Raw genomic sequence first — 24,137 nt, 5'->3', positions numbered from 1 at the left:
CCCCAGAAAACGCCACCCCCGCCTTTGTAGGTAGGACTGGGTGTTCAGACAGTCCCAATACTGCTTCCTTCCCCAGGGGAGCTCCAGCACCAGTGCTCACAGCAACGACCGCCCTTCCCCCGGCCGCCTCCGGTTTGTCTTACAAACACGGGCGTTCAATCTCGGGCTCTCGGGCGCCGCCGGTCTGGACGGCTCGCGGGGCCGCCTCCTGCTGCTCCTCATCAGGCCTCCGCGGCCAAGCTACAGGCTAGCGACACAGGCCTGCAGGGTCCTGGGGCTTCCCAGGGGTCCCAGAGAGTACTTGGTGTGAGCGGACGTTCCAGTCTGACCGGTCTCCGGCGCACGTCTGTGCCTGGGCCCGGGGTCCCCGCCCCCAGGAGGCTCGGCCCGCCCGCCCGGCACCTGCTGCTCTGGCCATGGCCGGAAGGACAGCTCCCTGGGCTCCCGCCACCCCGGGTCAGGGGAACTGCTCAACGCCACAGCCACCTGTGCCCCGTATGCCCCACTCGCTCAGACGGGAAAAAAGCCTGAAACCGTAAACGGGCTGTTTCTCTGAGGGCGGGGAGCCTCACTTCCTCGGCTCCCCCTGAAGGGTTAATGCCTTCCAAACACCCCCGTGAACTGGAGGGGACTGTCCTGAGTGCCTACAGATGTGCCGACCGTCGCAGATGTGAGCCAGCGCGCTCCTCACCGCGGCAGAGAAACAAGCTTCTCCCGTGTTTTCAGTCGAGTTGTCAGACTTTGGGCCGTTACTATTACAACAACAGGGTGAGACAGAATCGGTGTTGCCTTCTGGAGTTTTCTTTGTGTATAATCGAACCTCGTCGGGCTCTGTTGTGACTCTTTTCTTTCTTTCTTTCTTTTTTTTGGAGCCACTGCTAGCACATTTTCTGCATTTTTAAATGTTTCTTTCTGGAAAATACAGCTCACGGGGGAATGCAGCGCAAGGACCATTAATTCTAAGGTCGTCAAAGAGCCAAGGTCTGTATTCTAAAGTGGCCAGTCTAGGACCATCCTAAGCACAAGCCCGCGCTGGGGGTGGGGGTGGCAGGGGGGCTCTGCCGTCGCTGGGACCATCAGGGTCTGCAGTCCCGAGGCTCTGCCTGGCTGTCCTGGTGCTTCCCTGGTCATCCCAGCACAGGCTTGAAGGAACTTCACGTCACGACAGAAAGGGAGATAAAAGAGCCCTTTCTGTCCCCCTGGCCCTGGGCCTTCATGACCCCGTACATACGGTGGTGACCCAGCCCCCCGCTGAAATGACTTTCAGGCCCCTCTGTTTTCAGGAGCTGTTCCTGATGACCTGCTCTCCAGGTGCATCGTTTCGGGTGCAAAGGGCAGAGGGAGGGAGACAGGTTTGCCTCGGGAGCCAGAGACAAGGACATCCAGATCTCCTGGAACTGATGCCAGGGCCCTTGCGGCCGGGCTCCGGGGAGCCCCTCTCCCCGCCAGACCCTGGCTGAGCTGTGCAGGCCGGCACGTCATGGCTTCAGCCCCTCCCCTGGTGGTCAGCACAGCCGTCCCTCTGTCCGTCTGCCTCATCAGGGAAGCAGTCCTGGCTCCGTGACCCGCTCTGTCAACAGGCCAGGGCAGACCCGCCAGGTGAAGCTGTCCTCTGACGCTTTCCTGTGCTCTCTGGGGACCCGCTTTCTAGAACTTCCCTCCCTCTGCTCCTCCCTTCGCTGGGCCGTCTGCTCCTTCCTTGTTATCAGATACGACGTCAGTCTCCCCAACACACTCTTCTGGGGTGTGGTCAGTGTTCCCAGCACGGGCAGCCCCATCCTCGCGTGGGAGGGTCTGCCCTGTGGGGTCACCCCCCGATGGCCTGCTAGGCACAAGGAGGGGTCACCTTCCCCGGCCCGGTCACCATTCCCGCGCACCAGCTCACGAGCGAGTGCGTTCTGTCAGCAACCTTCCCTCCCCTAGGGCCACACGACACGACAGGCAAGCACCCCCCGGCGGGGACGGGGCGCCGTGCAGGTGTGCGCGTCCGGAACCCACCACCACGCCTCGCCCCGCCTTACCTGCTTCCGCTCCTCCGAGTTTAGCAGGAGGTAGCGTGGATCAAACACGATTTTATGTAACTCTTTCTCCCAGGTCGAAAACGCTGACACCTGAAGAAGGAGAGTCAATCGAGTTGCTTTTAGCATCCGAGGCTGAGCCCGAAATGGGGCTGAAATGATCAATGGTGGGAACAGCATGAAGGGACCCCAGGCTCAGCAACACGCCCAGCTCTCTAGGAAATCGATGCTTGGAGCGTTGGAAGATTTGATCCCGACACTCACGACACTCACGACACTCGTGACACACACGACACTCGCGACACACATGACACTCATGACACTCGTGACACTCATGGCACTCACGACACGACACGACACTCGTGACACACGCGACACTCATGACACTCACGACACTCGCGACACTCACGGCACTTGTGACACTCGCGACACTCATGACACTCACGACACACGCGACACACACACTTGTGACACTCGCGACACTCATGACACTCACGACACACGCGACAATCACGACACTCGTGACACACGCGACACTCATGACACTCACGACACTCGCGACACTCACGACACGACACTCGCGACACTCATGACACTCGTGACACTCATGACACTCACTCACGACACTCATGACACTCACGACACTCATGATACTCACTCACGACACTCATGACACTCACGACACTCGTGACACTCATGACACTCACGACACTCGCGACGCTCATGACACTGTCTTCCTTGGGTGTCTTCCAGGGCCACCTGCCTCCGATTGGAAGCCCCAGTTACACCCTGGGAGCCGGCACATTCTGGGATGTCATGTCTTGGCTGAAACGTTTGTGAGAACCGTCAGAACACCACGGCCATGACGGGGGCAACTTCTTGCAAATAGTCTGAATTTAGCATAGTTTTAGTTGATTTTCTAATCAATATTTAAACATTTTTAGGAAGGTTGTTTTTTTAAACAAACTATCTTATTTTACCGTGGTTTTAGATTTACAGAGAAGTTGAAAGAACATTACAAGTGGACGCGTCTTCCCCGTTTCCCGCACTGCTAACCCCTCACGCAGGTACGGACCCCAGATCTGTCTACACTCTCGCCACCCCGGATCTGTCTACACTCTCACCACCCAAGGCCCTCACGGATCTGTCTACACTCTCACCACCCCGGATCCATCTACACTCTCGCCACCCCGGATCCGTCTACACTCTCGCCACCCAAGGCCCTCACGTGCGACTTCTTTAGCTTTTACGGGTGTTTCTTCTTCTCGCGAGGGTCCCAGCCAGGACATGACGTGACAGTAAGCGTCGCATCTCCCGAGGCCCCTCTGGGCTGCGACTGTTTCTAGACTTTCCCTGCTGTTTTGACCGTCGTGGTTTTGATGGGCGTCGGTCACGCCGTGGACGCCCCTCTGCCGACGGATCTCAGCTTTGCTCACGACGAGACGGGGTTCTGGGTCCCAGGGGAGGAGCCCAGAGCCAGGCACTGTGGTGACCACATGCCTTCGCGGTTCTCACTGTCGCCGTGACTTACGGCAGGTCGGTGTTGGCCCCGACCTCCTGGCTGGGGTCGCCGTCCCCGGATCTGTCCTCCGCACGTCCACTCTCGGTCCCCCTTCCGTGCTCCGCTGCTGGGGAAGCCACTCTGTACAGCCCACGCTCAGGGCCACGCTCCACTCTGGGGGATGGGGGATCCAAACACCGGTCACTTGGAATTCTGGATGGGGCGGTCACCCATTTCCCACGTCGACTTCTTTATTCCCTCACTGACTTGCCCACAGACTCGTGGCTGTTTATTGCACAATCTGGGCAATGATCCGATGTGACTTCCTGCTTGTGCTCGAGCGGCTCCAGCTTCGGCCATGGGGGGCTTGGCTGGTGGGCTGCTGTGTGCCCTTGGCTGCGCCGTCATTGTGGGAGGTGGGGCACCTCCTTATTTCCTGGAACTTCGAGGCGTCTTTCCCGCCTCAGCCCCAGAATCAGACAATTCTGCAGGAATCCTGGTCCCCTTGTTGAAGGACTGAGACCGCCGAGTGTGCCCGGGGCTGTGGGTCGTGCAGCTCCTGGCTTCTCCCCACGGACAGAGCACGGAACTGTTTAAGTCATTCACACGATAGCGCACTCCCTTAAAAACATGACTAAACATTGACTCTGCCGTAGGCCCCGTGCTGCGTGCTGAGGACCCAGAGGAAGTCAAGGTCCCTGACGCCGGAAAGCGCGTGGTCTGGGCTCAGGCAGTTAAGGAACCTCACGGCCTCCCGGGAGGCACCTGCGGTGGAGATGTGCCCGGGCGCCAAGGGGCGCCTCCACCAGCCCCGGGATGAGTGTCCAGAGCGTGGACTCTTCTGGAATACGGACACTCGTCAGGCTCCTGAAGGGATGGGACGTGTCTGGGAAGGGCTGCCTGGGGTGCTACGACCACTTTCGTGAGCCGGAAGGACGTGGGGGCTGCAGGGGGGCAGCGCGGTTGGGGGTGCAGGAGCCCGGGAGGAGCCGGGAAGAGGCGGCGGCGTCCCAGGCAGACTGAGGAAGTGGAGCCTTCCCTCGGGGCCACGGCCACAGGTCACGTGCGTTTCAGGAAGGGCTCCTCTGGGGCTGGGTGGGGAGTAGGGGAGACAGGTGCTAACGGGCCACTTACCGCCCACTCTGCCTCTTGCCTTTGGACACGTCGCAGCATTTCCGGTAGAGATACTATCTTAATGTGCTTTAGTTGTGCAGCCTAACGTGTGGGTTTTTTTTTTTTTTTAATGGATACTTTCTATCTTTCCTAATAAAAATAAAAGGTCCTTTTTAATATTTATGAACTGCATTCCTGGGCAGGACGACCCAGTCTCCCCGCAGAGACTTTCTTCCAAGGACTGAGAACATGATGAAAAGTGGACTAGCCGCAGGGACTGGGGGTTCCCTGGGGAAGTGTCCAGGCAGACAAACCCCGCGGTTCTCTGTCCCTGACCACAGCAGCGCCGGGGCACTTGCCGAGAGACGTTGTGGGCAGCGCAACTCAGCCCACATAGACGGGCTCCCGACCACCCGGGAGGGCCCCAGCAGACACCCCCATCTCCGCTCGCTAGGGAAGGCAGAGCGTGGCTGAGAACAGGTGTTTGGAGGGTTCTGCAGTTCTGGACATGTAACACAATCACTCTTTAAAAACTGATAACGTATGGTTGCTTCCAAAGGAAATCCCCATCTGTGTGCGAGGCGGGAGATGCCGTCTCAGCAGTGACTGTCATTTACAATGACAGAATAGGTATTGTCCTACCCTCTGGGGGCCAGGCCAGCAGGTGCCACTCAAGCTCGGGGAACAGTGGCCGCGGTGGACAGAGGCGCAGCCAGGCGGGTGGCCCAGGGCTGGGGCATCACAGCAGGAGGGGAGGGTGGACAGCCGTGCGTGTGACAGGGCCCCTCTTGGGACTCATCCGTGAGGCCCAGCTGCTCCCAGAGGACTCGCTCCTGATAACCGCAGGTGGGACGGACCGTGAGAATCGCTTCCGAGGAAAGCCTGACTCGCTGGGCCGGGACCCCCATGTCCCCAGGGTCATGTCTTTGGTTGGGGAGCTCACCCCACGGGACAGGGATGGAGTCCGCCCCTCTCCTGCTGAGCCATCAGGAGCCTTCCTCAGCCTCACGGCCACCAGTGCTCCCGGCCACGGCCCCTCCACGCCAGCGTGGCTGACTTCCCCACGGCTGGCAGGAGAGTCTGCATGGACGTCCGAGTCTTAGGGAATGTCCCGTCCCGAACCCCACCATCCTATTCACTGACCTACCCCTTCTCAAGGGAGGGGATGACCCCGGGGTGCACCCGGGGTGCAGCCCTGGGCACCTCGGGGCTGCCTGAAGACCTCTCCTCTCGCCAGGTCCCAGGACTAAGCACACGGCCACCTCTCTCTTCGTCTCGTCGGCTCATCTGGGACTCCGGGGCTCCCGCGTGCTTGTGTCCTTGAGAGGTGGAATTCCTCAGCCAATTTCACGCCATTTCCTGCGAGTGTCGCGGTTCCTCTGAACCCAGCTGGGTCCCGTGCCCGGCCTGTCTCCCCTGCGGGGCTGGCTCCGCGAGCCGGAGATCAGCTCCTGTCGCCGGTGATCCTGGACTCGTCTGAGCACCTCGGCGAGCCGGCCACCAGGAGACCCAGCAGCTCTGGGGGGCTGGCCGCCTAGAGCGCTCCCGGGGCACTATCCTGGGGCTGTGCCGCCGGCCTCTCCCCGGCACTTGGGCACATTCTTCATTTTGTCCGGTCTGGGGCATCCCCGCCCACCTGGCAGCCTCGCGGGCACTGACTGGACGCATCACCGTGCGGCTCCATGGCCTTACCAAGTGCTCTATTTCCTGAGCCCCCAGACTGGCCGGCCGGTCACCAGGCCCCCATGGCCTCCCAGCCGCCCTCCCCACTTCAGTGGGGGGAGCCCTGACTGGCTGAGCTCTGAGTACCCATCCCAGCTGGCAGGGCTCCCCGGGGGTGCCTCGTGCTCGGCGGCTGTCCCCCTACCCGCTGGGCACAGGAGAGGTTGACCCTCCGCCGGAGCCCGCTGCAGCTGGCCACAGTCTCGCGCAGAGAAGAAAAACCTCCAGATAAAACTGGTTCTGACCTCAGCCCCAGCTTCCCCAAAGCCTCTCTGAAGACTGAGGAAAAGGGTCTCGTATTGGGTTCTGGCTGGAACGGGAGAGGAGAGCGGGCTCGGGGAGGTCGTCACAGCCCGAGGCCCCCATGGGCAGGGCGCCCCGAAGGAAGAGGCGGGCGCTGCTTTCATCTTCAAAGCCAAAGGCCACTCTGAGCGTCTGTCAAGGCCCAGCTCGCGGAAGAGCCAGGGGCCGAGGGGCCAGGGAAGGGAGGAAGGCTGTAGGGGATGGGTCCTGCCTGCCCCAAGTGCCGGTGAGCAGGGCACTGCGTCCTGGGGCACACTCGGGGAGCACCGGGGCTGCCGGGGAACCAGGCAGGGCTGCAGAGCTGCCCCAGTCTGTCTGTCCATCCGTCTGTCGTCAGCACCGTGCTCGTTGCCTCCCACTGGCTCTGCCAGGGTCCCGTCCTCAGCTGCTGTCCGGGCTCAGGAACACCGCTGGGGGATCTCAGGGTCTCCGGGGGGCTCATCTCCAGCTCAAACACGAATGCACGTACTTCAGAAGCTGAGGTTTTTGCCCAAACTTGACCCTCAGACACACTGTGTTTACTCGCTCCTTGCTCTGTATTATCAGCAGTGCCACGGAATCCCGAGCGTGGACTGTCCACCATCACGTGGCTTCTCTGTCTGGTCTCCACGGCCTCCCCGCCCCGCGGACAGCAGCGATCTCTCACAGGCACGCTCACAGCTCTGCGACAAGAGTTCTGGCCCCGGGGACACGGGCACCACAGCTACACAGTGTGGCCGGCACGCTCTGCCTTCAGGCTGCGCCCAGCCAGGGGCCACAGGACGGCTCTGCGGGCCATCTCCGCACAGAGACATGAGTGCGTGCCTGCATGACGCTCCCTTCCATGATGCTCCAAACAAGAAGAAGGGATGAATGGGACCTCTCACAGGTGTGGGTGGCGGCCTGTGCTTGCCACTGTCCGAGGAGGGGGTCAGGCTGGGCATCAGGGACCTGCCCTCCGGCCCTGGCCACTGGCAGGGTCCCACACTTGGCCACCTCCAGAGCCCCGCCTCAGGGACATTGACTAATGCCTCCGTCTGGGGCCGCAGCAGGCCTCCCTCCCCTGGAGAGAGGGAGGTGGGGAGCAAGTGCAAGGGTCCTGGGGGCACCGAGGTCATGGGTACGGGTGGACGTGGTGCTTGATAACCAAGCCTGAGACCCAGTGGCCCCTGAAGAAGGTTCAGGAACCTCCGTCGGCCTGAGGCACCCACCTCTGCATCCAGGACCAGAGGCTGGGGACGTGGGCCCCTTGTTTCAGAGTCTGTTGGGCTCTGCCAGTGAGCTGGTCCGGCTCCCCCTCCCACACTGGCCTCAAGAGCACTCAGGACGGTCCGTCCCCCCAGTCCGTCCTCACCGAGGACAGTGAGGGGTGGTCCTCGCTCACCCTCCATGGTGACGCTCGTGGGATTTCACCAGCTTCAGCCTCTTCCGTTGTGATAGGTACGTGGGATTTCACGCTGTCATTCCGCCAGCGTTCTCTGCTGATTTAACTTACGTTTGAGGGTTGTTTTCACATTAGGCATCGACAGAATCCCATCCTGGCAATGAGAGTGGGTGGTCCACGGTCCTCCCCAAGAGCATCTCCATGATTAGAACACGATCTCACCGCTACCGAACTCATCTCCAAAGATCCGGATCGCCCCAGGCCGTGGCAGTCCGTTCCGGAAAGAAGAACCACGGCCTCAGAGCCGAGACGAAACATAAGCCCCAGGAAAGGAGCAACGTGGTTCAAAAATGATAAATATTTACAGTTCTTCCTTGTCAGGCGGGGTGTGCGGGCAAAACGCACTCTCGGGACCTCTCACACGTGGCCGCTGGACGAGCACACTGCATGGAAATGACTTTCCTCAAGCAATTTGGTAAGAGCGGCGCGGCGTTGACGCCTGTAGGAAACAACCCTACACACACGGAGCTCACGCGCCAACGTGCTCACTCGGGGTGTTGTTCAAAATAGTAAATTTGGAGAACACAAGCTCTGAATGAAAACGCAGGATTTTTTGAAAATGAATTGAATATCACGATCTCATTCAAAATGTTTTCCGAAGGTTGATGCTAAGAGAAAACAGCATACGAATTTATAAGTCGGCTGAGCCTCATAGGACTGTGTTAAACGAAGTATCTGGTGGAGCCACATTCAGTTACATTCAGTCCTGCTTATACTATAAGACAAAAATATTCATTATTGGCATCTTAAAATCTATTTTTAGAAAGACTGGAAAGAAACGGACCTTGCTGATGAAAATAATTCTCTCTTCAGATAGGATTTGGAGTGATTTTTTTTCTTACTGAGACTTTTTTTTTGCCAATTCTCTTTCACTGCACAGATGACGTGCGCAGTGCCCTGGCCTGTTGTCCGTGGGGTTCCACGTGCCTGAGAGATATGAAGAGTTGCCGTAGCACACGGGGCCGCTCAGCTCCCCGAGAAGCGTGAGTCACCACTTGGAGCAGACGGCAGGTGCGCCGGCCTCACCGCCGGGGCCGTGACGGGCTGCTGGCGCGGGAGGACCATGGAACCCTTCAGCGCGTGTCTGGGCCCAAGTGCCTGCTATGGCTCTGGAGAGGCAAAGCCACCTGCGTGTCTGTGGGAAGGGCCTCAGAAGTCAGGGAGAGGGGTGGCCGTCCAGCTGCGGGGAGAAGCTCTCGCCCACTGCCCTGCTGGCAGGGAGACACCTGATACCATTTCTTTCTACCAACAGCCTCACGATGGACACCGTCTTTGCGCAGAGAGGGACTGGTATGGCCCGGCGGGCATGCGTGTGCGGCCCGAGAGTTCCTCTTTCTAATGGACTCGGGTCCAAACTCTCGGAGGTACACCTGTGTAGACAGCTACAGGGTGAGCCAGCCTCCCCCAGGCCACCCACTCTGGGGAAGCTGGCCAAGGGTGCCCCGCGGAGGGACCCCAGACAGACAGCAGACGCAGGGCCCAGAGTCCCCGGAACAAGATCAGAGTCTCCCACAGGCTTCCTCTCCCGGCCCTGGGAAAGCCATCCCCGCTCCCGAGGGACACGAGGCAGGAGGAACAAGTTCTCAATCACATGTTCCTAACACACTTATCGAAATAGGCTGGATCTCAAGAATCATCTTCAGTTCAATGAAGCCTGCTCCTTCGCAGGCTGACATTTTTGTTTTTTGTTTAAAAAAAAAAAAAGGTATATTGTGGTTCGTATAGTAAAACAAAATAAAAATAAAACCTTCCCTGAGCCATCAGATAGCTACTCCAATACCACGGACCTGAAAGCCCCTTCCCAGTCCGTCATCCCCACAGAACACCCGAACCGCGGCCGTCCTCCATGACCCGGAGCCCATGGGAGCCGGCTCCGTCGCTCTGGGAGCGCATGGATTTCTGGATGCGAGCGCTGAACAAATGCAATAAAAAATCTTATTAATCACTCAGTCCATGAAAAAAGTGACCTTTCTGTGCCTCATTTTTAAGCAACTAGAAATCTTATGGGCTTAGCTATCAAGAGCTTAGCTCTTGAGCATGAATAACTTATAAAATCTGCTGGCATATTTTATAAAGTCAAAAAGTCATAAATGGCCGCATTGCTTTAGGACATCAGCAGTAAATTCAAATCGATCTTTTCTATTCATGAACTGTGTGTGGGCTTCCTCTGAAATCCTCCAAAAATACGGGTTCAGCGGTCACCCCCAGACTCCGCTTCCCGGGGGGACTCAGAACCCTGGGCGGCGCTGCATATTTCTGCGCTGTTTTTGCTGATTTTCACGCATGTAAGAGTCTCACAGAGAAGATCTAAGAATGAAAGAGAACCACCCATTGCAATGAGGCAAGAACGCGCTGGAAATCTCATCATGGAAACTGCTCAACCGAGGCCATGGGGATAAATTCAAGCAGCCACGTCGAGCTGGCTCGCCGGCAGCCTCGGGGAGGAAAGGTGGGCGTCTCAGGCAGCCCTGAGCTCCCGTGAGGTTAGTCTGAGGCTGTGCTGGCGAGTGGGGGCCGGCTGGTTTCCCAAGCAAAGAGATGGGCAATGCTGGTGTCCGAAGCTGAAATGAAGGCCTGCTCTGTCTCCTGGGCTGACTGCACTGGAACAGACCGGCCCAGTCGATTCGAGCGCTCAGAACTACATGCGTTTCCGCACACAAGGGCAGAGGACCACCCGCGTGTCCATCAACGCCTACCGAGGGCCCAGGCAAAGCCCAGGAGCGAACATGCCAGTGGCTCTCCCGGGCAGAGGCGGCCTCTCCGGGCGATTCTGTGTAGGAAGAGACACTGTATCTCTTCTCAAGGGCAAGGCCACGGACCTGCCCTGCGGCTGCGGGGGCAACGTGAGCGTGGCAACAGGAAGAGGGGAAGGCAGGTGCCCAGCAGACCGGCCCCCGCGTCGAGGGCTCCGTGGGCCCACTCCAGGGTCAGCCCTGGCCCGGGGCCGTGAGCATGTCGTTGGGCATACAAACCGGCCCGCGTGGGTTCCTTCTGGACCTCCGCCTCACCTGGCACCGACGCTCATCTAGACTTCACAAGCTGCCTTGCGGTTCTCAGTTCCTGAGGCTACGTTTCCTTCCCGTCACTCACGGCCGAGGACTAGATTTCATTTTTAAGTAACAAGCTGGAGTGACGTGAGTATTAACACTGGCGGGGCATGGGGAGAGAGTTCCCCCGCGGCGGGACGGCCTCCGTCCTACTGGCGATACTCCGGAGCTGAGACCATCCGGTCTCCCTGAACCCCCAGCCTGACTCCGGTGAGCCCTGCTCGACCTCTGGCTCTTCAGGGAGTGCGGCTGTCCTGACCTCTGGCCTCGGCACCCATGGCACCTGCTGCTGGGGTCAGCCCGCCCAGAGGAAGTCTACGGGAGCTGCTCACCACAGAGGGGATTTGCTCGAGTTCCCAAGGCCACTACCGTGTCTGCGATCATCACCGCCGCACACAGGCTCCCCCTACGGCCCCTGCGTTCAGCCTCATTTTGCAAAGACTTCCAGCCGGGCAGATGAAGCAGGCTCATCTATACCCAAAAGCCAAAGCTGGAAATAAACGTCACTGGAGGGGATTTGATCCTAAAATATTCTTCCCCGAAATTTGAACTGAGATGCAGAAGTCAACTCTAATCACGACATCCCGATTCCATTAACGAGTCGCCCTGGTCCCCAGGTGTGGAGGCTATCACTGGATGAAGGTGAGCCCCGGGGACGCCCCTCTGGGAGGTGTGGACCCCGAGAGCTGCCGGGCTCCAGCAGGAAGCTCCTCGTCACAGAGCGTTTCTGCACGCAGTCCGCTGGCCGTCCCCTCCCGCCTGCCCCTCGGCGGCCCGTGTGTGCCCCTGGGGTGACCGCCTGGCAACACGTCCCACCTGGCAGGACAAGGAGCAGGGCCTCCTTTTCATGTGCTTTGGCCTCAAATGATCTGGCCCCTGAAAGCCACTCAGCCTGACTCCATGAACCCGGGGAACCGTTACTCAGTGACCGGCTTCGGGGATAGCCGTCATCTGCATGCGCGTCCTTACCCCTCGCTCCAGCAGCATGTCTCGGAAGTGGGTCACCCGCTCCTCCAGCGGCAGGAGGATCTGGGGCGGCGGCGTCCCGGCGCCCTTGTCCTGTCCTTCTGCCTCCTCCGGTCCAGGACTCCCATGGCCTTCTGTCCTTTAGGGCACAAGACACAGAGAGGTAAGCGTGCCCCTGGGGGCCCGTCTGCAGCTCCCAGGGAACACCTGAGAACCACGGACAGCCAGATGCCGGCAGCCCGCAGAGGGGGCGGTTTTCGCTCTCGGACACAGACGGCATTTTTGCGTTTGGGGCGCAGCCGTAACCCCCCACAGGCACCAGCGGGGAGCCAAGGTCATGGCAGGGGCGTGCAAAGGCCGAGCGGGGAAACCAGGAAGACGGCCCGGAGTCGTGTTTCACTGCCTGGACCTGGTGTCCAGGACGTGAAGGGGTGAGGCTCTCCGTCGGAGCAGGTCACCGGCGCTCACGTCCAGTTCTGTTCCGGCTGTTCTTTGTTGCGGGAAGGACTTCGTTTCGGACAAACGCAGGAAGACAATCAGACTATGCCATCGACACTCTGGGTACGAAACGCTGTCCTGGAGTAGAACCCAGCCGGGGGATGTCAGCGACAGCAGCGGGGACCAGGACCCCGCTCAGGCCGTCTGCGCAGGGAAAGGTGCGGGACCCCTGGACTGTTCCTCCCTAGGCCCGGGGGCGGCCGTGGCCGTGGCCCAGACAGAGCGGGGCAGCACCGAGAGCAGGCAGGAGCCGGGGCGGGCGGGCAGCAGGCTGGCAGCTGGCAGGAAAGGAAGGAGCTCGGCCTTACTAAGCACCAGCTCTGCGTCCTGCCTTCTGTTCTCTGCTGCCCGGCCCATAGCTCTCCGTTCTGCACCTTATCCCTGCGGCACTCGGGACCTCCTCCCAAAACATCTCACCGTCTGCTGCTGGGGGACGCCCAGGCCCTGCAGACACAGGTCCTCCTGTGACGCCCTCGTCCTCCTGAGCTGGCTGCACGGGAGCAGCTGGTCCCGCCGCCGCTCCGGTCCCCTTGTCAGGCCTGTGCTCAGCCTGAGCTGCAGAGTCTACCTACACTGGCCTGGTGAGCCTTTGCTCTGACCCCATGGACCCCTCTGCAGGGCCTCCTCCCTGCCCAGCCCTGCCCTGCATGTCCCCATAACTGGGTCCCACGGCCAGTGACCCCAGCAACGAGGGGGGCAAATCTAGTCTGTCCCTAGACGGACAGTTTTAGAGACCGTTCCCTTTCTGACGGGACTGCAGTCAGGCGAGCCTGCTGAGAGCCCCTTCCAGGCACCGGGACGTGTGGCCCCTGCACACCCGCCAGCGCCCCATGCTCTTGAGGTATAGAAAGAGCAGAGGACACGCCTCAAAAGGGACGGCACGTCCCCACTTCTCTGCAAATCTTCATCCCGGGAATCCGTGGGCGGGAGGCATTCAGGCCACACACATCAGGCTTCCTGACCTAGAGACAGAACAGTGCCCTCGCCTGCGGTGACCATAATCCCGGGGAACGTCTGGTGGCTACTGGCACGTGGAGAGGCAGAGACCGGAGATGCAGCTGAATGCCCTGTGATGCCCCCACAGACGCCCACGATTATCCGGCCAGTCCACGCGATCCGTGTGTTGGGGGTGGAGGAGGCGGACCCGTTCAAGGTCAAGACCCGTTCCAGGTCATACTGTCCCTTGACCACGCTGCTCCCTGCCTCCTGATGCCCGCTCTCGCCATCACTATCCACCCAGGACCCCGTGGGAATCCGCCCGTTGGCAACTTCAGGGTGTACTGAGACCATGCAACGTCCTTGAGCACTCGCCAGGGTGGACTGTGGACGAACCCCCCAGTGCAAAATGTGCAAAGAGAAAAAACAACATAAACGTCTGCTCGGCCCATCGGGAATCTTATTTACAGACCAACTATTTCAGGAGAACGCGCCTTCTTGGCCTCCTATGTGATTATGCGGATTTTCAAAAAAAGAAAATCACCAGTGGGTTTGCAACTGTGTCCTTTTCCAGAGGGTGTAATTAGGATTTCTTTGTAATAAATTTTCATTAGATAAAAATAGAAGTGTGGAAATAAGACCCGTATTGTTGGGACTTGAAATAAGATTAATAGGAGCGTTCTGAGCTCCGCGATGATCACGTATTAGAGCTCGTTCCACACGGCATCTTGTTCAGAGCTGCTGGATGCCTTCCAGAACGGCAAGCTCGCGGTTCAATTAGAATTGGTCAGAAGTAAATGCAAACTTGCTAAATATACTTTTATATTCTCATGGCTGAATGAGTTTGGTACGTTTAACTAAAAGCAAATCCTAATACTTGGAATAAAACTAGCTCCATCCCCAAGTACCAAGGAGGAGAGGCCGTGTCCTCGAGGGCACTGCCACAGTACCCACCCACCTCGCCGGCTCGGTAGGGGGACGACCTCTCACCTGGAAACAGTTAGATGCCTCGCCAGGCTGGCACCTGCTTGGGGAGATCTTTGGGGCCAAATGGGTAAGTTGAAAAGGGCTTGGTCATGTCTAGCCTTTCCCCCAGAGCAGGGGTTCCCAAGTCTGGGCCACGGTGCTGGGGTCCCTTTATCCTGGGGACAGCATGCTCCCTGGGTCCCGTGTCCCATCCTTCAGGAGATGTTATGGTGGCTGCCCCCCGACCTGGCACGGAGGGGCTGTTCTCCCCGAATCGGCCCCTCGCCTTAGCCCTGTGACCGCTGCTGAGCGCGTCCCGCCGACCCGCGGATGGCACGTGGGCAGGTGCGCACAGGGTGCAAGGTCGAGCACGGGGTTTTCTCATTTTGCCCATGCGCACAGGGCAGCGGGTGATTTGGGAAAAGTCACTAGATTCACACTCAGTGCTACTGGATTCTAGACACATCTGGCTGCTCGTTTCCATTTTCGGGCAACAAATGCTAATTAGTTTATCTAGAGGCAGAGGGAACTCAGGTTGGCACATCCGCCAGCCCCCAAGGGTCACCTCACAGACGCACAGACACGCCTCATCCCACCTCCTGAATCATCCCGTGGAGAGGAGGGAAGAGGGGTGGAGAGGTTCCCAGCACCGCACGGTTCTCACGACAGGCGCTTACGAGGGCCGTGTCAGGGCTTCTGGGGCCTCCCTCCTCCCCCTCCTTCCTTCCATCCCACCCTGCTCCCTCCCTCTTCCCCTACCCCCCACCCGTCATGTCATCCTGGCCTCCTCCCCACTCTCCCTCCCTGCCTCTTCCCTTCCCTCCTCCCTCCTCCCCCCCTCCTCCCTCTGAACACCATCCGCTGAGAGTCTGCACAGAAGCGGAAGCCGTTCTCTGTGACCACTGCTCCAAGGCGGAGCACAAGAGGGGAAGAGAGAAGGGCTGAGTCAGGCTGTGACGAGTGATTCCATCTCGTGTGAAGAAACCCTGGGGAGAGCGGGCGCCTGGTTCCGGGGAAGAAACCGCACGTGGCTGTGGGGCCCTCGGCGTGCGGCTGAGCCCCCCGGGGACAACGAGCTGCCAGATCTTGGGCAAACGATGGAAGCCGCGCGGACCCGGTTTTGGGAAAACACGTGGTTTGGATGAGACGATCTTGAAATGCCTCCAGGACCGACGTCCTGGGACGCAGACGGGCTCCTGCTCACTCGGTCCTGCTGAAACACTCACAGTCTCGATTCCGCCACCGACTCACCGGCTCCGCCTCCCAACGCCACCGTGCCGGGAAATCGCTAAGCAGGCCTGCTGCATCGCCTCCAACTTGCTCTTAAATCGTTCGGCAGGAACAGCCAAAAGCAGTGGCCTCTGGCCCCCCAGCCCCACTTGGCAGGGGACACTGCCCTCCCCTAGGCTGGCGACGGGCAGGGTGACCTCAGGGCCGGAGGCGGAGGTGTCCTGGTAGCCCTGGCCAGTCTCCCGCAGAACCAGGTCTGCACGTGCCGCGGCCACCACCAGGGGTCCAAGCCAATGGCCGGCCTGCGGCGCCCTCCTCAAGGGGGGTTTGCTTAGACCACTTCTCCGTCCCCCCTGCCCTCGCGTCCACCCCCCTGGCATTTCTGCTTTACCACCATTGCCTGTAGCCAGAGACCGCTCGGGGTCACACTCTGCCTCCGCGAGGGCCGGCTAGCCAGGCGGTGTGCGGGCAAGGGTGGGCCGTGGGATAACAAAGACTGTCTGGCCTCTGTCCCTGCTTCCGCGTGAATTTCCTGAGCTTGGGGTGGGCCCTGAGTTTCCGGGGAGCGCCTGGCCCACCGGAAAACCAGCACGTGCTCAGAGGGCTGAAGCCCGCAGGAAGGGAGGGGGCGCCGAGCTGGAGTCCGGTCACAGGGCCGGTCATTCAGTCCTTCCTGCTTACGTACTGGCACTGATAGAAACTCCAACAGTGGGGCTGGGGGGCTGCCCGATGCCCCGGGAGGGGCACCCCAACTCTACGTGGACAGAGGCCCGGGCGCTCGGGACCCTTCAGAACTCACCCTCTGCTTCTTTTCTGTTTGGCTGTTCCTGAGTTGTGCCCTCTATGATAAAACCATAACCTTATATACAGCGCTCTCTGGGGTTCTGGGAGTCATTGTCACAAATCACCAAGCCTCCAGGGAGGTTATGAGACCCTCATATTCATAGCGAAGTCAGACAGAGGGGGGTGATGGGCTGGGGACCCCACTTTCTGCTGGTGTCTGATGTGGACACACTTTAGTTTGGACACGCTACTTTTCCTGTGGGGTCTGCATTACCTGTTAGTGGGGTCTGCACGAACTCTGGGTGCTTATAGTCAGAGCCGAGCTGTGGGATGCCAGGGGACTGTCAGGGAACCCCCCTCAGAGGGCGGACACACCGTCAGAGCTGAGCTGTGGGACAGGGGGGATTGTCAGGGAACTGTCCTCAGAGGGCAGGCACTATTGGGTTTCCTCCAGTTCCATCGGCAGGTGTGCTGTGGGCCCCCCAGTTCGATCCCAGCAGACGTCCCCCCTCCAACCTGCAGCGCTCAGCCAGGGTCACCAGTGGGTGGCTGTCAGAGGTGGAGAGGGAGGGTCCGTCCCCTGGCCTGCCTGCCATGGTGGTCGACTGGGCATCTCCGGTGTCCCTCGGTCCGTGGAGGCATCATCCAGGTCTCTGTCCTCAACTTCCCACGGCAACCCCGTGTGCGTCTGTGTCCAAACGTCCCCTGCCGCAGGGAGACCATTCACTGGCTTACGACCTAATGACCTTATCCTAACTCGGCACATCTGCGACGTCCCAATTTCCAAACGAGGCCCCAGTCTGAGGTGCTGGGGCCGGGGTTCCAGCGTCTGAGTGGGGCGAAGCCACGCAAGCCCACAGCCAGGGCCGTCCTCACGGGCGAGCGATTCCCACAGCCTCAGGGACCGTCCTGGTCTCGTCACCGGGAGAAGAAATGGGCTGGAAGTGAGGAGCCTGAGGATTCCTGTGCGGTGTGGGGACGACACGTCCAGCCCGGTCCAGGGAGCACCGCAGCAGCCTCACGCTCCCCAGACGGACCCAACCACTGGGTCCCAGGCTTTTTTCTAGAACATCCACACCGGTTTGTGCAGAGAAGTCTCGGCGTCTCCAGGACGTGTCTCAGGTTGCCCGCAGCCCACGCCGGGGTCTCCCGAGAGCCTCTCGACGGCATCGCCACAGGGCAGCACGCCCCGCGGTCCGGGCCACGTCCCCGTGCTGGTGGCCCCCGGCTGCCCACCTTCCCTAATTTCTTCTCGCTGCTGCCCCGCCAGACCATGCTGGAGGACGAGCCACCCCCTTCCTCGGGTCCTCATCCCACCGACCTGGTCCGCCGGCCCGTCTTCAAGCTCCCTCACCCCTGCGCCTTCCCCGTGACGCCTCCTCCTCACACCTGCTCTTCCTGCCCCTTGTCCACCCGCAGCTGGCTTGGCCCCGCTGGTCACCCGGCCGCTGCCCCGGCGGGACACGGCCCAGCCTGCCTGACCGCGCTGCTTTCCTCTCAGCGCCCAGAGTGTGGGGTTCCTGCAGCGGGAGGGCCGGACTCACGGTGCTCTGGTCGCGCCCACTTCCGGACCCGCGGCCGCGCCCGCTTCCGGACCCACAGCGCCCACTTCCGGACCCGCCGCCGCGTCCACTTCCGGACCCACCGCGTCCACTTCCGGACCCCCCGCCGCGCCCACTTCTGGACCCGCCGCCGCGCCCACTTCCGGACCCGCGGCCGCGCCCGCTTCCGGACCCACAGCGCCCACTTCCGGACCCGCCGCCGCGTCCACTTCCGGACCCACCGCGTCCACTTCCGGACCCGCCGCCGCGCCCGCTTCCGGACCCACCGCGTCCACTTCCGGACCCACCGCCGCGTCCGCTTCCGGACCCGCCGCCGCGCCCGCTTCCGGACCCGCGGCCGCGCCCGCTTCCGGACCCACAGCGCCCACTTCCGGACCCGCCGCCGCGTCCACTTCCGGACCCACCGCGTCCACTTCCGGACCCGCCGCCGCGCCCGCTTCCGGACCCACCGCGCCCACTTCCGGACCCGCCGCCACGCCCGCTTCTGGACCCCCCGCCGCGCCCGCTTCCGGACCCGCCGCCGCGCCCACTTCCGGACCCGCCGCCGCGCCCACTTCCGGGCGCGTCCCCGCAGGCAGCTTCCGGCCTGTGCGCCGGGTCTCCTCCAGCACGAGGCGCCGTGCTGGGCACTCGAAGGGCAGTGACCGCGCTACTGACTTGGGTTTTGGGGTTGGGCTTCCTCCCTGCGGCTTCCGCGGAGGCACGTTAAACGCCGTGGAGCTCCAGGTCCCACCGTCTGGAGAGGCGTCCCGGCGCCTAGACGTCGTCTTACAGCCGCAGGGCCGCGGCCTTCCGAGCGGTCCCTCCGCGGCCGTCTGGCTGCGAGGAACGCGCTTTCGTGGCGCCGCGGGAGGCGCGGCTGTTCTCGCGAGAGCCGTCGAAGGGATTCCTGCAACGAGGCTGTCTGGGGAAGGCGCGGCGGTTCGGCGTCCGCTGCCGGGTCGCGTAGAGTGGCTGAGAGCGACCCTTCGGGGCCCACGCGCACCGGGAACCCCTTCAGGGCTCACGTAACTGTCTCCTGGGTTTCCATCAGCCTCTTCCGGCCGCGCAATCCCCACCCTCAGAGTGGGAAGACGGAGGAAGAGGAGGAGGAGGAGGGTGAGGAACGGGAAGAGAAGAAGGGAGGGGAGGGAAGAAGGGGGAGGGCTGCGCTGTAGGGGTGGCGCGGGAGCGGAGTGCCGGGCGCTAATTGGGTGATGTCAATAGACTTATCTTTGAACTCGGACTGACACTCAGATGTACTGTATTTTCAGGAAAACCTCATTTCACTGATTTTTTTCATTTGTAGAGTTTAAATTATAACCCTTGCCACTTAAGATTTTTTGTAAGAATTAAATGAAGTGGTACGAACACCTGATATTTGCTGACATTCTGTGTGTAAAACCCTGTCCTCCCACTTTGCCTGCATCCCCTCATTCGATCCTTATCACAGCCCTGTAGGGCAGCCAAGGTTATCATCCTCACTTTACAGATGGGAAACCTGAGATGAGGCATGTAAAGTACTTAGCACAATGGCTGGTCTGTAAATAGTACTGGCGATGATAATGCTCTTGGTAGTGGTGATGATGGTGATAATGGTGGTGATGATGGTGACAAAATAGTGATGATGGTGATGGTGATGATAATGGTGCTGGTGATGGTGGTAATGGTGGTGATGATGGTGGTAATGGTGATGATGGTGATGATGATGTGGTGATGGTGATGGTGGTGACGGTGACGATGGTGGTCCTAGTGATGATGGTGGTGTTGATGATGGTGGTATTGATGGTGATGGTGATGATGGTGATGGTGATGACAGTGATGATGGTGTTGACGATGATGGTGATGACGATGGTGTTGATGATGGTGAGGATGATGATGGTGTTAATAGTGATGATGATGATGGTGGTGGTGATGGTGGTGGTGGTGATGAGGATAGTGGTGGTGATGATGGTGTTGATGATGGTGATGGTGATGATGATGGTGATGATGATTACAATTTTGGTGATGATAGTGGTGATGTTGGTGATGTGATGAGGGTAATGACGATTCTTCACTTTCATTGTCTCTCACAGCCTCTGACCATCTGCACCAAACCTTCCAACATCGAGATCCAGCCCTTTGTTTGGCTGGTGATGTCTCACCTTTTATTTGATTTAATGGATGGGGAGAACTTGCTCTTTCTCCTGGCAAAGAAAGCTGGGAATTTATCATCAAAATACTGCCAGCCTGTAACTCCAGTGTTCGACACAGTATGAAATTCTGCAGGAATCAAAGTCTCTGTGAATGTCTGCCTTGTGGGGCCTCAGACATTCTGTCATGTGGTTCAGACAAATGGCCTTCAGACGAGGCGACCTTTGGAAGATCTGTATTCCGTAGTTTTTAGCCCTGACACTGCTCTGTGGGAGCTGCCTTTGGCCGCTGTCGGAGACTGGCACATCACTCAGGGTGGGCTCTGGGTTCCTCGGTAGGGTTGGGGTGCAGGGGTCCTGGTCGGGATTCAGTGTCAATGGCGGCATCGAACAGGATGCCTCCCTAGGAAGGAATACAGCCATGGGCAAGATCCTGGATCCGGGAAGGAGCACGGAGCGCGGGAGCATGGGCTGTAGCAGCCGCTGCCCACGTGCAGGGGAATACTCTAGGATGGCCGGGGACACAGGTGTGCCTGGAGAAGGAGGACTTGGGCTCTAGCCTGGGGTACCCATCCCGGGACCTCACTTCTCCCCCGTGGTCTCACAGACCACTGGCCGCCTGGCAAACCTCTGTCTGCCTGCCCGCCCCGCTCTCACTTCTGGAGTTTTGCCCTGACCCCACCTTCTGGTCCTGATGACACCTTCCCAGAAAGGGCCTGGGGATCCCTGAAGGCACCCCCCTGTGCTGAGCCCGGCAGACGTCTCCACGGTGCTGCAGTCACGGTCATCCGTCCCTTTCTGTGCTCACGGTCATGGCGAGTTAGTTACATCCCAGGGCCCAGGACCTCCACCTCACCGATGGCCTTGCCGGCAAGGGCCGTTGGAGGGACTGAAGGCCGTTCTGGCTGCACCTTTATTTGTCAGCTCAAGGGCTGCCCCTGCGTCCGAAGGCCATGGTTCCTTCCGTGCTCCCTCCATTCCACCTGCCAGCGGGCTTTTATTGTTAGTGGCCGATGGCCTCCCCCCGGGTGGCACTGAGCTCAGACGCTCTGGTCTCCAGCACAGGTCAGTTTCGTTGTCCGAGGCCTGACCCGTGTACCCTCCTTATGACACAGCTCATAGGTGCCAGGCTGTCCTGTCGGCAGGGTTTGTCTTGGTGAAGTTGGAAGGATTTCCCAGCATCTGGGGGCCCTCAAGCACTGTGGGGGACCCTGTGCCGTCTCCTCATGGGGAAACGCACGTGGTCTCAGAGTTCAGGACGTGTTCTCACACGACAGCAGCACAAGGGACCCAGGCCTGGTCCCACAGCATCGGGGTCTCCCTGTTTGTCGGGGGGGGCTCCTTTTGTTTGCCGGGCACCCTCCACATCCTGGGCACACGCAGGCTTGAGGAGACACCCAGGGCATATCCTCGGCTTGGGGGACGTGGGTGGGTCTCACAGAAGCTGCTGGGTCACTCGCGTTGCAACAGCATCAACAAAACATGGGGGAAGGCTGGAGGGCAGGTGTCAGTCCCGTCACGTGCACCTCGGGGCCCAGGCCTCTCAGGCTTTTGAGGATTTGAAACAAAAACCAACCTTCTGACACAAAAAGCAAAGGCAAAGGGAAGTTCTTAGTCTCCCCCAATTTTTACGCTGAAGCAGACCGGCTGGGCTATTAGGATAACAGAAGGGAAACCCGCAGGCAACGTCTTCACAAGCTAGGGGGTGACGCATCCCCAGGAATTCATACCATCAGGCACAGCCAGAGCCCAGGCACCAAGGAGCCCTCGGGGATCGGCACCCCCAGGAGGCACGTCCCAAGACCTTTGGGCCCAGGGAGCCTGAGATGCCCCAGGTTGAGAGGTAGCCCCAGGCCATGGCCTTGGAGCAGGCTGACTGGCGGGGGGCGCTGCTGACATTGGAGGGGTCTTCTGGGCTCCAATCTCAGGGGAGACAATGTGGCCTGGAGCTTGGAAGGGAGAAGTGGCCGGGCCTGGTAACTAAGGGTTCCTCCAGGATAAAACTCGGACAAAAATGCCAAGAGGAACTGGTGTGAGCCTATGGGAATCACACAGACACGCCCCAGAACAGGAAGGACAGGCACGGGCGAGAGTGAGGGGCAGCGCAGACAGGCGCCAAACGCAGGGCACATTCCCACTTGGTGACAAAGAGAGGGAGTTCCAGAGCCTAGTGACCAGGAACGCCGTCTCCAGCCACCTTCCCGTCACCAGCTCATCTCAGCTTGAACTGCAGGGAAAGGTCGTTGTCTGATCCCATACCAATGAGCCGGAGAACAGTGACGCACGGAGCAAAGGCCCCACAGCGGGGTAAGACCACGGGCAGCCGGGACGCGGGCCACGGGGCAGCCGGGACGCGGGCCACGGGGCAGCCGGGACGCGGGCCACGGGGCAGCCAGGACTCGGACGGAAACACCACCCCGCTGCTCGGGAGGACACAATGTTTCAAAGGACACGATAGAAGCTATAAAACCACGGCGTGTATCAGGATAGACAACTTAGGGGGGGGGAAGGGGATGTTGGACCAAGTGAACATCTAAAAAGCATCTGAATGATGCAAGAAATTAGAAACGAAAGGGAGAACAGTTTTAGAACTGAAGGACGCTCCAGAAGGTGCACAGACGTGAGCGGAACAAACACCGCCAATAAAGCCTGGAGGGGAAAGAGCTAAGAAGGAGAGGAAAAACCAAAAGAAACTGGGAAAGAGACAAAAAGGATGTGGAAGCCGGGTGGGGGGGGGCAGAAAGACAGAGCCCTCCGTGGACCCGGAGAGGCCGGCGATGAGGCGCACGCGGGGAAGGGAACAGGTCCCGCGGAGCTCAGGCGGCGTCTCCTCGTAGGGAACCGATGTTCAGCCACGTCGTGAAGAGCCTGTCGGACCTGGGGCAGTCCGAGTCCCCACGACCGAGACACACACTCCGACTCCTGTAGGACAGACGCGGTGACTGACACAGACCGCGCCGCCAACTCTGCTTCCCTCTGGGAATTCACCGCGCGTCCAGCCCGCGTGGGGGCTGCCCGCGAACCCACACGATGTCGGGAAAACGAGTTTTGAAGGGAAGGAACCAAGCCCGCGCCCCGTGTTTTCCACCTGAGCTCCAACTCCGGGGAACCAAAGAGTTGAGGAGGACGTTGTGCTCTGTGAAGTGCTCAAGCTCACGGGTGCAAATGACACCGGAGAACGCACCTGCTGGTCTGTACCCGTCCTGGAGGAAATGCCAGTCCCACGCCAGTCGCCTGCGCACATCCCAGGAAGGCAGGTGACCCGAGCCGCGGGGCCGCCCGACGGAAGGAGCTCAGGGCTGCTGTGAGGGTCTCTCGTCCGGCACCGACCAAACCCGGGGGGCTTTGAGGGCACAGAAGCTGCAGGGCTGGGAGCTCGCGGGGGCTGGGGGCGCAGAGACACGGACGGGGGAGGGAGGCTTCCGTGAGGGGGAAGATGCCGATTTCTTTCAAAGCAAATGAAGAAAACGAGGCTGGGCCAGGAGAGAAGTGCAGGTTAACAGACTCAGGAAGGAGACCAAGAGGGTACGGAGCCCAAAGCTGATGGGGATCTGGGTCTGGAGAACAGAGTCACAAGAGAAACTCAAACAACGGAGGTAATGGGGGCTTCGGGGGCGATGAGCTCACATCCGGGGACTACTGTTTGCTGCTTGTTCTCAGGTGGGATTACGATGCTCTTTTTAAAATCTTCTGTTAGTCATGTATCCTGAAATATGGACACGTGGGGTTTATCTGGGGTTTGTTCCAAAATAGAGTGGGGTGGCAGGACCAGGCATGTGCAGGGCTGGCGGGAGGCAGTGGCTGAGCCCGAAGGTGCCCGAGGGGGTGGACACCCTGCCCATCGTCTGTTCTGGACATTGTCCCACTAAAAAGCTGAAAACCGGTGTGCTGACTGTGACTTTGTGAGTTGAGTGGGGGATGTGGGTCATTCTCACATTGTCGGGCCTTCTCTCGTGGT

General features: G+C 60.0%; 1 protein-coding gene across 1 annotated transcript in view; it reads right to left on the bottom strand.

Moving 5' to 3' along the window:
* Nucleotides 1-24,137, bottom strand: part of TCERG1L (transcription elongation regulator 1 like) — a gene marked incomplete at both ends in the record, with an annotated part of 181,615 nt that overhangs the window by 6,143 nt on the left and 151,335 nt on the right. The window contains 2 exons of the mRNA XM_080823032.1: nt 2,022-2,111; nt 12,097-12,232. Coding sequence (XP_080679158.1) covers nt 2,022-2,111; nt 12,097-12,232 — 226 coding nt within the window. The remainder of the gene's footprint in view (nt 1-2,021; nt 2,112-12,096; nt 12,233-24,137) is intronic.

The sequence above is a fragment of the Martes martes genome (assembly GCF_963455335.1).
Source record: "Martes martes genome assembly, chromosome: 14".
NCBI lineage: Eukaryota > Metazoa > Chordata > Mammalia > Carnivora > Mustelidae > Martes > Martes martes.
The sequence above is the reverse complement of the archived record's forward strand: the minus strand, read 5'-3'. Positions and strand labels throughout refer to the sequence as shown.